The sequence below is a fragment of the Mastomys coucha genome, unplaced genomic scaffold (genome assembly GCF_008632895.1).
Source record: "Mastomys coucha isolate ucsf_1 unplaced genomic scaffold, UCSF_Mcou_1 pScaffold5, whole genome shotgun sequence".
In the NCBI taxonomy this organism is placed as follows: Eukaryota; Metazoa; Chordata; class Mammalia; order Rodentia; family Muridae; genus Mastomys; species Mastomys coucha.
The window spans coordinates 84,795,907-84,806,977 of record NW_022196911.1 but is presented as its reverse complement, the minus strand read 5'-3'; the positions used below and the strand labels follow the sequence as shown (position 1 = coordinate 84,806,977).

The 11,071-nt window shown below is 47.7% G+C and overlaps 1 protein-coding gene across 1 annotated transcript in view; it reads left to right on the top strand.

Moving 5' to 3' along the window:
* Scpep1 (serine carboxypeptidase 1) overlaps window positions 1-11,071 on the top strand; it is a 34,275-nt gene that overhangs the window by 3,762 nt on the left and 19,442 nt on the right. Inside the window, exons 2-5 of the mRNA XM_031352390.1 lie at window positions 989-1,137; window positions 5,642-5,731; window positions 8,349-8,504; window positions 9,160-9,234. Coding sequence (XP_031208250.1) covers window positions 989-1,137; window positions 5,642-5,731; window positions 8,349-8,504; window positions 9,160-9,234 — 470 coding nt within the window. The remainder of the gene's footprint in view (window positions 1-988; window positions 1,138-5,641; window positions 5,732-8,348; window positions 8,505-9,159; window positions 9,235-11,071) is intronic.

Below are 11,071 nucleotides of genomic sequence, written 5' to 3'. Positions count from 1 at the left end.
GTGTCGGCCAGGAGACAATGTCCAATCTTAACCATTTACAAATCATTACTTGGGGTAGCTTTATGCCTGATTATGAGGCCGTGTTGATGATTGGAGAGACTGATCTGGAACACGTCTGAGTTAGGGGATACCAGCAACTGTCTGAAATCCAAGAGGCACAGAACTCCTTTTGGATTCTTATTGCCTCTTATCCTTTATCAGGATTTTATCCCCGATATTATGGATGTGACTGGAGTAGACGAGTGTGCGTGGCAGATCCCTAGTCTCCCACTCTCACTCACTCCACTCCCCATGCCATCCACCCACTTTGGTCGCGACTTGAACCCAGGGCTTGGCACGTATCAGGCCAGGTTCCACACCTGAGCTTTGCCTTTTTCTTTTACTGCTGGTCTTATGTGATGTGATGTGATGTGGTGTGTGTGTGTGTGTGTGTGTGTGTGTGTGTGTGTATGTGTGTATGTGTGTTATTTGTTATTTGTGTGGTTTTGATATAGGGTCTCACTATGTAGCCCTGGTAGACCTATAATTCACTTCATAGACCACACTGGCCCCACTGAACTCACAAATATCTACCTGTCTCTACTTTTTTTTTTTTTTGGTTTTTCAAGACAGGGTTTCTCCGTGTAGCCCTGGCTGTCCTGGAACTCACTCTGTAGACCAGGCTGGCCTCGAACTCAGAAATCCGCCTGCCTCTGCCTCCCAAGCGCTGGGATCAAAGGCGTGCACCACCACCGCCCAGCTCTGTCTCTACTTCTTAAATTCTGGGATTAGAGCGGCACACAAACATGCCCTACTGACTTCTCTTTGTGTGCGTATCTTTCTTCTCCTTATGGACACGATATACTGAAGTAGGTAAATTACCTAAAGCAGAAAGCACCATCTCTAGCCTGAACGGCCATCTCTGCCAAATGGAACTCGGCTGGCATTCTCTACCCCACCTTTACCACCTTGGAACTCCTCGGGAAATGACACTGAGCTTCCATTTCAGGGTCTGCCACCCACTGGCCAGAACAAGAAGGCAAGGAAGTATGGGATTATGTGACTGTCCGAAAGGATGCCCACATGTTCTGGTGGCTCTATTATGCCACTAACCCTTGCAAGAACTTTTCAGAGCTGCCCCTGGTCATGTGGCTTCAGGTAAAATAACTTCTTTGCTTGGTTCTTAAGAGTTTCCAGCTTAGCAGTGCCGGACTCATTTCTTCCGTCCATCCAGTCCTAGGGAGTGGGGGTTGGGGTGGGGGGGTCACATGCTTCTGAGACAGCCTAAAGCAAGAGTGTAGCAAAGGAAGCCCCGTTTTCTGGTGTTAATTTCCTTCCTTCGTTTTTTTGGAGATAGGCTCTTGCTATGTAGCCCACAATGGCTTTTAACTCATGGCGATCCTGCTCCGCCTCCCAAGTGCCGAAGTTATTATAGGTGTACAGCTCATCCCTTACTTTATATTGAGTCCTGACAGTTTCAAGGCCTCTTAAAGAAAGCTGTCTGTGGTACAGTTGGCTTCTCACAGATAGAAAGCGTTTGAAAAGTTCTGAGCCAAGGCTGAGGAACCTCTGTCCCCCTCTCTTTTTCCTCTTGACACAGTCCTGAGCCCCAGATAGGCCTTTTTTCTTAATTTGTGAGGTTATAATATAATTATGTTGCTCCCTCCCTACCCTCCTATATACCCTTCCTCGCTCTTTTTCAAATTCATGGCTTCTCTCTTCATTAATTGTTATTGCATACATATGTATATACATATATATTCCTAACTATAACATGCCAGTCTTTTGTATCTTAGCATGAATGTGAGGTCCTACCCGGATTTTCCCTCGTGTGTTTGTATTTATTGTATTTTAACTCTGAGTTCTGTCTCTAGGGTTGAAGGTTAAAAAAAAAAAAAAGCCTTGTGAACTGTTTAGGGATAGGCAGAGATCCTGCTGCATTCTTCAAATGGCACCTATGGTGGCCTCGCCCACCGGAAAGACTAGTCTCTAGGGAGGGGCCGAGGAACCTTGAGGTTCCTGATGTCTCACCAGTAATTAGGGCACCCTGGTACTCACCTCTGTGGGATATGGGGTGAGGCTTCCTTCTCAAATGCCTGCCAGAGCTGAGGCTCTGCCCCAGGGCCTGGCCCTACAACCTGATGTGTTGATGAAATAAGAACAAGCTGTTCTGAAGGTGAGCCTGCTGCAGAATCTTCAACAGCTGCCCTATTGGGGGCTGAAGATAAAGAGCTCAGCCCAGTAGCACTAGGTGGAAAATGTTTCCGAGCCGGATCCTTGTAGTCATCCGGGATCCTACAGCTGGTGGTGAATGCATGGTGGCCTGGAAGAGCCTGCTTGTGGGAAAGCCCGCTGATGGGGACACCTGGGTTTTCAGCACCTTCCTTCCACTAGTAGCTATAGCCAGACACTTCCCTTCTCTGGGCCATTTTGTTCTGAATGAGGGCGGGATTTGAGTGGTTTTGCAGCCTTTGGAGGAAGCCAGTGTAGGGGACAGAAAAGCAGAACTAATGCTGGTGTGGGGCAGCTGCTGAGTCCTAGGTTTGTGGCTGCCTCTCTGTCCCCTGCTGTCTCCAGGGCACTCTCTGGGCTTCCCAGAAACCCAGAGGGGGAAAAAAATGATTACTGCATTTCATAGGCTCAGGATTCAGCTCTGGGGAGGGGGTGGAGATTGCCTACCCTGCACAAAGCCTTGGGTTCTGTCCCCACCACTACAAAACACAAAATGAAACCAAACCCAAAAGTTGCAAGCTAGCCTTCCGGTTCATCACCAGGTCTCAACCTTATCTGTGGGGGTGGAACGGTGTATGTGTGTGTGTGGGGGGGGGGGGGGGGGGGGGGGGAGACATTAGCATCGGCCTGACCCTGGAAGCCTGGTGTGTGGCTGTGGCTTACGTTAACCCTCAGGCTGAGTCCCTGAATGAAGGTTAGTGGCTGAAGACACTCATTTCCTCTTCCCTCTTTCCCCAGAGGCCCAAGGAAGACCAAGGAGGAAACAGTTAATTTAGAGGAGAAGTTCTAGTTAGCAAGTTTGCAAGGTGGTGTTCTCTGAGAGTTGAGGTCACGCGAATAGTTAGCTATTTCAGGGATAGTGAGCTATTTTTTCAGGTCATTTCAAACTCACTCACTGACACATTTATCTTTATCTCAGAGGAACCAAGAAGCCCTGAGCCTGTCTATACCAGGGTTTCTGGATGAAGATTTTGTGATCCATGTATTATTATTATCATTATTATTGTTACTATCATCCTGATTATTATATGTAAATAAGGGCATAAGATAGGGCTCAGTCTGTGAAGTGCTTGCTATGCAATGATGAGGATCTGAATTTAGATACCCTTGTCAGTGGTACTAGTGTTAGCATCAGAGCATCCAAAGCCTGTGGAGATGCATGGGTGGGTCCACAGGGCAACAGCCACCATATTCCCAGAATCCATTGGGCTCACCTCCCACCTTTACCTGTGGCCCCTACGTAATAACCCATATATATACATTAAACCTCTTTTAAACCTCTTACAAGTGGAACTGCTTGGGCCTAGTGTGTGGTATGTTCTGACACGACCCGCCGTTCTAACGCATCGACTAGTTTATAACCGCAGTGCCCTGGAGTGGGAGACAGGATGATCCCTGGAGCTCCCTGGCCAGCCACGTAGCCGAATTAGTCAACTCCAGCCTCATCAATAGACCCTGCCTTCAAAAATAAGATGGAGAGCTATTGAGACAGACACCTTTTGTGGCCTCTAGCTTCCACATGCACTTGTGCATGGACACACACGCAAAGTGAGATCTTCCTGGTAGTTTCTCCTAGCTACTGGGAAAGGAGCGCAGGAAGATGGAGCAGAAATAAATAGAAAATGGAAATTCTCCCACAGTGGCCCAGGCTTCTAGATTCTCAGATGTGCTCACCCTGACTTTGGTTTTCATCTGGCCCCTACAGCTAAGTCTCTGTGAAAGAAGAGACCCACCTTCGTTTGAGGGGTGCACTCTTCCTTAGGAGCCACAGCATTTTGTGGGGTTTGTGATTCTTCTAAGGGGCCACATTGCTACATCCTGCAGACGTGGCGTCTCCCCCGCTTCGCTATGGGAGGACGTTCCGGTTGCGCCCTGCCTCTAGGTGCTATTAATGGCACTGGGATGAGTATCTCCAACTGGTTTGTGAACTTTTTGCTGCTGTATTAGGAAATCTTAACACATAATCCCGGGGGTTGGGGGGTGGGGAGTTGAGCCTCTGATTTCTATCAAGGAGGTTAGTGTCAGTTCAAAACATTAGTATGCGGGATATTTAGCAGATAGTGCCGGTTGCCTTGTCTAGCCGGCTCTTAGTCCTGTTTCTACTGTCTGTCTCTCCTTGTGGGAGGGTCTGGGTCTTGCCCAGAGGAGCCTTCAACTCAATAAATAATTCTCCTTCCTTTGCATACAGTGCAGGGATTACAGCTGTCTGTCCTGTCACCCCCATCATTCTCTTTTCTTCAGACTGCCCTGACTTCCCCTGTGCCTCTTCCCTTCCCCCTCTCCCTTCTCCATGTGCTGAGAGACTGTATACCCTGGGCCTGTCTCTGACTCAGCTGCTAATGTTTTCCTCATCCCTGCCCGTAGCTCATCTGGGTCTCCTAGGGTCATCTAGAGAAGCCCCCTCTTCTCCCCCACCCCCATCTGTCTACCAGAGGACCTTTTCTCATCAAGTCCACCTTACCTGCCCCATTTGCTTACCTGCCTATTTGCTTCTGCCCAACCCCTCCCCCTCTGAGCCCTTCAGAGCACACAGAGCTTACTTACCCTCTGCAGCTTGGAGGCCCCAGTCCTGATCTTCAGTTTAGAATCCTGCCTCTCTGCTGCCCATGTAAAAACACCAGGATGTCACATGTTTCCACCCCAAGACTGTGTTGGCTATGGTATATGAAGAGGGTAGGCTTATCCACTGGGCCCCAAAGGACTTTCTACCCCGAGACTGTGTTGGCTATGGTATATGAAGAGGGTAGGCTTATCCACTGGGCCCCAAAGGAGAGTCTTCCGGCTTTCGGTTGAGGGGTAAGAGAGAGTCAAAAAGGTCAAGTTCTATTTCAGATGGAGCCTGCAGTTGCTAAGAGGGCCAGGGCTAGCCTGTTCTCTCCCTCTTTGTGGCTTTATGATTTTTGAGATGAGAGAGATCTAGTGAGCCCCAAGTCAGGCCCAAGTTTAAGTCCAGAGAACCAAGAGGCAGAAAAAGTCACCTAGGATTTTCCCCCCACACGCACTCCACTCTGGCTTCGAACTCAGTGATCTGCCTGCCCCTAGTGCTGGGATTAAAGGTTTGTGCCACCCCTGCCTGGCTCACCTAGGACCCCTAAAATCACCACCCTTTCAAAGAGAGACTTGCATGGTTCCTGCAGGAGTTTGATGGGTGCAGAAGCTCCCCAAAAACATGGAGCTGAAAGAAAAACACATCCCTTGCTTTTTTTGTTGTTGTTGTTGTTCGTCACTCAGGGTGACCCTGAGCTCCTGATTTTGCTGGCTCATCCCCCATCGAGGGCTGGGATTATAGATGTGCATCTCCTCAGCCAGCTGCAAGTGTGGCCTTTGTAATGGGCTAATTGTGGCCCCTCGTGGATTCTCGGTTGCTCTCCTGGGTGTGTACATCTCTGCATTTTTCTCTGGCTAATATCTATTTCTTTTTCTTCCACAGGGTGGTCCGGGTGGTTCTAGCACTGGATTTGGAAACTTTGAGGAAATCGGCCCTCTTGACACCCAACTCAAGCCACGAAATACTACCTGGGTACTGTGAGAATGGCCCTCAAGGACAGGGCGGCCGAGCCCGCGCTGCCGGGGTGGGCGGGGCAGGGCTTGGCCTACTGCAGGGGGAGGGGGGAAGGAGGGAAGAAGAACAGCCTTCCACCCTGCCTGCCCTTCTTCCTCTCCGAGGAGGCTCCACCCAAAGCAGGATGGGGTCACCGAGTTAGCAATCCAGCTGCTTACAGCCTTCCTGCATCCAAGCTTCTCCCCTGTCTCAGAATGAATGTCCTGTGGTTGTCTCTGCCTTTTCCAACTCGGTGACCTTTCTCCACTTAACCTACACAGACTTCTAGCCAAGACTAGGTGGCAGTTCAGTGAATACTATGGTTCCCTAGCATACACAGAGCCCTGGTGCAAACCTCAGCACTATATGAACCAGGCTTAAGGATGAACACCTGTAATTCCAGTCTCCAGGACGTAGAGGCCGGAGGGTGAGAAGTGCAAGATAATCCTTGGTTCTGTACTGAGTTTAGGGCCAGCCTGGGCTATGTGAAACCCTATCGCAAAACAAGCAAAACTGAAATTCCCTGCAGCTGACTCTGGCTGGCAACCCTGTGCGTACTCATATGATGGCCATCTACAACCTCAGACCTTGAGTCCCACCCTCTGCTACAAGTTCCAGCTCTTTCCTCTCTCTCTCTCTCTCCCCTCACATCTGGGCTTCATCAAAGCTTGCAAGTCCTTTGTCCTCTTCCCTGTGATATCTTCCTAGTCCTTCCTGTCCTCCCCTTCTATCCCTTCTCTAAACAACCACAGCCTGCCAAGTCCATCCTGCCGACTAGCTCAGCCTGGGCTCTCCCACACACTCTGCCTCTCTCCCCAGCAGCACTGAGTACTCGAGAATGTTCTCCAGTGTCCTCGGGCTTCTCTAGTCTTCCTCTCATAGGGTGCTAACCCGTCTTGTTCTCCTGGGACGTTATTTCTTGGCCTGAAATTGTTCTAATCCTGCGGCTATGGCACAAGAGTCACTCCTCTCCCCTCCCCGCCTTGTTCTCACACTTCCTGGAATCAAAAGCATGAGACAGGAGCTGAGCCTGATTGGCGAGTGAGGGGTCTGGGTTTCTGTCTTGATTGTGCTGTCCATCTTCTGTCCAGTTTTGTGGCCTTGCACAATTTCTGGCCCTTTCAGGGTTTCTGTTTCCTCATCATGAAGAGCAAGGCAGATACTCATCCTTCCAGATGCCCAATTGAGAATTCTCAGCCTCTCCAAAAAACATAGAACAGAGTTGCACAATTTCTGGCCCTTTCGGGGTTTCTATTTCCTCATCATGAAGAGCAAGGCAGATACTCATCCTTCCAGATGCCCAACTGAGAATTCTCAGCCTCTCCAAAAATCATAGAACAGAGTCTGTTCTTGCAGCATAAAAGAGAAGATGGGCCAATGTAGAAACTATTTATCTGGAAGAAAACTGATATGTGACATTTATATTTCTTTTTTTGTTGTTGTTGTTGTTTTTGTTTTTTGAGACGGGGTTTCTCTGTGTAGCACTGGCTGTCCTAGAACTCACTCTGTAGACCAAGCTGGCCTCGAACTCAGAAATCTGCCTGCCTCTGCCTCTCAAGTGCTGGGATTAAAGGCATGCACCACCACTGCCCAACTGACATCCATATTTCTTTAAGGAAAAAAAAATGAGACTGTATCTCATGAAGCCCAAGTCAGTCTCCCACTTTCTGTGTGCTAGGATTGTAGGCTTTATCCACCCCCTCCTCCTCCCCCACCCCCAGTTTATGCAGTGCTGGGGATGGAACCCAGGGCGTCAGGTCAAGCTTGCTAGGCAAACATTTCCAAAAATTAAGCTATGTCCCCAGCACGCGATGTCTGCATTCCACTCGTACACCCATTCCTTCAGATTACTGCTCAGACTCATGTGGCTTGGTGCTCCCTGCACTGTCACCTCTAGTGTACTTCTGTGTGTGACACGTAATGGCTTAAAACTATTCCTATGTGTGTGTTCATCTCATCTCTCCTTTATTCACTGCAGTCTATACTCTCATGTTCCCTTAAAAAAAAAACTTCTGCATTATTTTGTATAGTGTGTGTGTGTGTGTGTGTGTGTGTGTGTCCACCTTGGTTTGCTTTGAGACAAGTTCTCTTGTTCTGTAATTGGCCTAAAACTCACCATTTAGACTACACTGCTGAGTGAGACCCGGGATACTGGTCTCCACCTCTCCAGCACTGGGGTTACAAGTGTGTATTTGCTACCTTACCTGGCTTTTTTTTTTTTTTTTTTTTTTTTTTTTCTTGAGATGATTTCTCTGTATAGCCCCTGGCTGTCCTGAAACTCACTCTGTAGACCAGGCTAGCCTCAAACTCAGAGATCCACCTGCTTCTGCCTCCCAAGTGCTGGGATTAAAGGCATGCCCCGCCACCAAGCTTGCCCAACTTTTTTTTTTTTTTTTAACATGGATTCTAGTCCTGGAACTCAGGGCCTCATGCTCATGAGGCAAGCAATTTACTAACTGGGCCAGTTCTCCAAGTCCCTCAAATCTCTTTGAGCAATAAGATAAAATCACCACACTGATGTTATCATAAAGTTGCTGGGAAGATAGCTGGTGACTAACCACTGATTGCCACGCTTGCTTCCTCCGGATGGCTGCAGCTGAAGTGGGCCAGTCTCCTGTTTGTGGATAATCCTGTGGGCACGGGCTTCAGCTACGTCAACACGACAGATGCCTATGCAAAGGATCTGGACACGGTGGCTTCTGACATGATGGTTCTCCTGAAATCCTTCTTTGATTGCCATAAAGAATTCCAGGTAATTCTGCAGCTTAGGCACAGAAGACCAGCAAGAGGGACAAGGGACTCTTCTTCAGAACACTGAGCTCCCCCCAAGAGTTGAGTGCCAAGGACGGCTGGGACTGCAGAGAGAGAGACAGTTCAGTGGCAGCTGGTTTTCAGAGCCTTCCTCCTTCCTTCCTAGGTTATGAGCTTTCACTTTCTTCCATCTGACTAGACGTCAGTAATCAGATTTGAGGACAGAGACAAAAGCAGATTTTTTTTTTATCATACATTTTAGAAATTTAAAGTTAATTTGTATGAATTGAAAGGTAATCAGAGCCAATCTAGCGCTTGGGAGGCAGAGGCAGGCGGATTTCTGAGTTCAAGGCCAGCCTGCTCTACAGAGTGAGTTCCAGGACAGCCAGAGCTATACAGAGAAACCCTGTCTTAAAAGCCACCCCCACCCCCAAGAAAGAAAGGTCATCAGGGAGTGGGGCTGTGGTGGGGTATTCCTTTAATCCCAGCACTTGGGCATCAGAGGCAGGTAGATCTCTGTGAGTTTAAGGCCAACCTAGGACTGAGTTGCATGATAGCCAGGGCTACACAGAGAAATCTGTCTCAAAACACAAAGGAAGGCAAGCAAGCAGGCAGTCAGGATGTTTTAATTCTTTGTAATTTCCATTTCTTGCTAGACTGTTCCATTCTACATTTTCTCAGAATCCTATGGAGGAAAGATGGCTGCTGGCATCAGTGTAGAACTTTACAAGGTAAACAGAAGGGTGACTCTTACTGTTTGGAAACAAAAAAATGGGTTCTCGTTGTGGGTGTGGTTGGAGATCAGAAGGAGTCCTCTCTTCCCACTGTAGGTTTGGGGATCAAACCCACAGTGGGAGGTTGTCAGGCATGGCATCACACATACCTGCAGGCAAACACTCATACATATAAAATGAAAATAAATACATTTTTAAAAGATTTCTTTTGTTCCTTTGAAATTCTTAACATGAAATTCTTAACAAAACACTTAATATTAGTGTTTTGCCTGCATGTACATCTGTGTACCACAGACATGTGTATTTGTGTATGCATGTATGTATGTATGTATGTATGTGTGTATGTATGTGTGTATGTATGAGCACGCCTGGTACCTGCAGAGACTAGAAAAGGGCACTGGATCCCCCCTGGAGGTGGAAATATACCCAGTTGTGATCTGCCATGTGGGTGTTGGGAATGCAACCAGAACCCTCAGAAAGCAGCTAGTGTTCTTAACATCTGAGCCACCTCTCCAGCACCTAAATATTTTTTTTAATATTAAGACTATAAACTAGCTAGTACAGTTATATACTATATTATATGTATTGCTATATGTAGTATGTAACTACTATATATAGCTATATGCTATACTATATAGTATAATAGCTTAGTATAGTATAGTAGTATACTGTACTTTACTAGAATATATAGTTATAAAACTACTATAAACTGTATAGTTCAGACATTAGGAGGCTGAGGAAGGAGGTTATGAGCTTGAAATCAGTTGGTTTTGAGACAGGGCTTCACTCTGTCTCAAAAAACAAAAAACTCATCTACCAGGCAGCGCTTGCCACTCTTACATTTTTGGTTGTGAGCCTAGCCTTTAACGGCTGAGCCATCTCTCCAGCCCGCGCTTGCCACTCTTGAGCACTTAGTAATACTTTCTGCTCCCAACCTGAGACCCTAACCAAAATGCAGTCACACTGTGTGACCTGACTCCATCAGTGGATCCCCTCCTTCTCCCTGCAGCATCTTTCACCCCCTGTATTCAGACTGGTTTAGATGATCCCAACATGTCTTTTAAGATAGCTTGTCCAAGCTAATGCATAGTCCCTATGGGCTCTTCATCTAGCCCAGTCCCCCTTTCTATGATGTGTATTTATTTGATTAGCAACAATGTCCTGCTACTGTAGCCCTAGCTGGACTGGTAGCAACTGGCCACATGCTGTGTAGTCTGGCCTGGCCTTGAACTAGTTCGAGTCTACCTGCTTCGGCTTTCTGATTTCTTCACCCTTTCTCCCTCCTTCCCTCCCTCCTCCCTCCTCCCTTCCTTTGTCCTGCTCCCCTTGGCAGCCTCCTAGTCTCTATTCTTCCAGTTACACATAACTGTGTAACCAAATTCATATTGTTCTTTTTCCCCACCTTTGTACACGTGATAGCATATATGATACTCCAGCTTATGATCTTTTTTTTTTTTTTTTGAGTGTTCAACAATAATGTTCGATGGGAATATTTTCACTTTGGTTCATAAGGCGCTTTCTCCTGCTTTCTCTTAAGTTTTATCATGAGCGATGATGGTTCATGTGGCTCATCTTTCGGGTGGGTGTTGTGGTTATGAGGAGGCTATGAACGAATGAGGAGAATGTTTAGCTTCCTGTTTGGGGACAGGTGCAGAGAAGGATCAGCTTCCTGGCCTGTGTGTGGGCTCCACCCTCGAGCATGTCCTGAGGAGTCCCAGGGCCAGCAACCACCGCTTGGCGGTGGCAACTATACCCAAGGAGCTCCTCAACACCTTGGGATGATCCCAGACTTCAGGACATGGATATGCCTAGGCTCTCAAAGACAACAAGGACA